Source organism: Vespa crabro, chromosome 18, assembly GCF_910589235.1.
Source record: "Vespa crabro chromosome 18, iyVesCrab1.2, whole genome shotgun sequence".
NCBI lineage: Eukaryota > Metazoa > Arthropoda > Insecta > Hymenoptera > Vespidae > Vespa > Vespa crabro.
In genome coordinates, this window is record NC_060972.1 from 2,314,435 (window position 1) to 2,316,934 (window position 2,500).

General features: G+C 58.7%; 1 protein-coding gene across 5 annotated transcripts in view; it reads right to left on the minus strand.

The window, feature by feature from the left end:
* The window catches only part of LOC124430419 (one cut domain family member 2-like), a 117,175-nt gene that overhangs the window by 110,633 nt on the left and 4,042 nt on the right, over window positions 1-2,500 (minus strand). For all 5 annotated transcript variants that reach the window (XM_046976972.1, XM_046976971.1, XM_046976974.1 and 2 more), the window contains exon 1: window positions 367-2,500. This exon is cut by the window's right edge. In XM_046976972.1, coding sequence (XP_046832928.1) covers window positions 367-2,467 — 2,101 coding nt within the window. In that variant the 5' untranslated portion in view covers window positions 2,468-2,500. The remainder of the gene's footprint in view (window positions 1-366) is intronic.

Sequence of the window (2,500 nt, forward strand, 5' to 3'; positions counted from 1 at the left end):
TTTCTTATTTGTTTGTTTTGTTTTGTTTTGTTTTGTTCTGTTTTTTTTTTTCGTTTCTATCTTTCAGAGTCGTACGAGATGGACGCTCGAGCATGGAGCATAGCTCGATAGTTCGTTTGACGTTCAAACTCTTACGAAGGGCGAATAACCGATGATTGGTCGTATCGTGGATAAAGAAAGAAGCAAGAAAAAAAAAAGAGAAAAGAAAAGAAAACAGACATCGAGAAGTCGCGATAAAGCGAAACCTTGCACGTGTTGGTAGTCGCGAGGTAGTCGCGATAAAGAGAAATCCGAGACGCGACGCTAAAGAAGAACAAGAGACAAGGTGGGACGATGAAGTTCGGGATATTCCGTGTGAAGACTAACCTGCTAGACGCAAGGCCGACATTCTTTGAAACTCCGGCTCCTGCAGCCACTTCCACATACGTCGAAACGTTTCCCGGCCGCTCTTGAGCTTCGACCAGGGCTTTGGATTACGTAGGAGATCACTGAGCGTTCCCTGACTACGGCAGAGTACCCTCTGGGCGAATATCGCCTGGGGTATGCTGTACCTCTTGAGCTCGGCGCTGATCCTCTGTGCCAATTCTTTCGTGTTGATCTCCTCGACCTCGCCAGCACCGTGGCCGGCCGAGGAGACCGTCTTCATGACGACCGACGTGTGTTGCACGTGCTGAGTGTGCGATATAGTCTGTTGCGCCGCCAACGATTGCTGCTGCTGCTGTTGCTGCTGCTGCTGCTGTTGCTGCTGCTGCTGCTGTTGTTGCTGTTGCTGTTGTTGCTGTTGTTGTTGCTGCTGTTGCTGCTGTTGTTGCTGTTGAAGCTGGGTCTGTATGGGCGGGGGCGAGGCCGCCGGCACTGAGTGCGCGGGCGGGGAATGATGCGAGGGCGCGAAAGTGGCGGTCGCCGAGACGGCCGGCGGCGAAGACGGGCTAAGTGCGGCGGGACTCTGTTGTAGCCTCGGTAGGAAAGCCGGATCATAGTGCGGACTCGCGGACTTGTGCGGCGAATTCAGGGCGCTTTGACTGTAAGCGCTCTGGGGCGAGAGAGGACTCGGCTGTAGGCCCGCACCGGGCGAGGGATAATTGTGCGGTGGCGACATTCCCATCGAGGGTAGCTTATCGTACGCGTACGGCGAGCCGCCCATACCGAGGCCGATGTTACCGAGGCCGTTGTTCTGCATCACGGCGAAGCTACCGGTTACCCCGCCGGTCGTATGACCGTACACAAACTTGTCGCTCATCGTCGAGATCGGCGGTAACGGCTGCAACGGCGTCAACGTCGCGTACGAGGAGCCCGGGCTGAAGCCAGGCGGCGACATTCTTTCGGTAACCGACGTCAACGTTTGATAAGTCGGCTCCGGTTGCATCGCCCTGAAGTCCGTCGCGTCGATCATGCTCGCGACCGAGACGCTTATCCCCGACGTCGGCGTTAGCTTGCCCGGACTGAGGAGCTCCGAGTCGTCGGCGTCGTCGCGCGAGTCCACGTCCACGTCCTGAGGTGGCACGATCACCGACAGGGACTCCCTCGCGCTGCTCTGTCTACCACCACCACCGGCACCACCACCACCGCCGCCGACGGCGCCGCCGCCACCACCGCCACCGCCGACGCCGCCGCCACCGTCACCGCCACCACCGATGGCACCTCCACCGCTGCTGGTACTGCTGGTGCTGCTGGTGCTGCTGCTGCTGCTGCTACCGCCGCAGCCGCCGCCGGTACTACCACTACCGCCTCCACCACCACCTCCACTACCACCACCACCAACGACACTACCACCACCACCACTACCACTACCACCGCCACCACTACTACTACCACCACTACCGCCGCCACCACCACCACCACCAGCACCACCAGCACCACCAACACCGGCACCGTTTCCGTTACCACCGCCTCCTCCGCTACCAATCGTCGGCCCTTCCTGAGACGACGAAAGATCTTCCGCGGCAACGAGATCTCGTTCCTCTTTAACGCCGAGCGCGCCAGCAGCGAGCAATTCGAGCGGTATGCTCGCGCACGCGATGTCGGGACTTTGAGAGGCCGACGATGACATACCCTCGATACTACCACCCCCACCGTTGCTACCGCCGCTTCTACCACCTCCAATTTCGTTAACCTCGTGGTGTTGCTGATGGTGGTGGTGATGATGGTGATGATGCTGCTGCTGCTGTTGTTGCTGCTGCTGTTGCTGTTGCTGCTGCTGCTGCTGCTGCTGCTGCTGCTGCTGCTGATGGTGGTGATGGTGATGATGGTGCTGGTGATGATGATGGTGGTGGTGTCTACCCCCACCAAGCACGCTTCCCCTACCACCTTCTCCTCCTCCTCTTCCTCCGCCACCCCCACAATTTCCATTCGAGCCACCCCCACTGCCGCTGCGGCCATGCGTAGAGACCGCCGCCGGGGAATCGACCGAGTCCAGTAATTGCTCGCTATGCGATTGATGATCGGCTATGTCCCCTATACCTTCCATTTACGCACATCTAGTTCGGGTAGGCGCGCACTC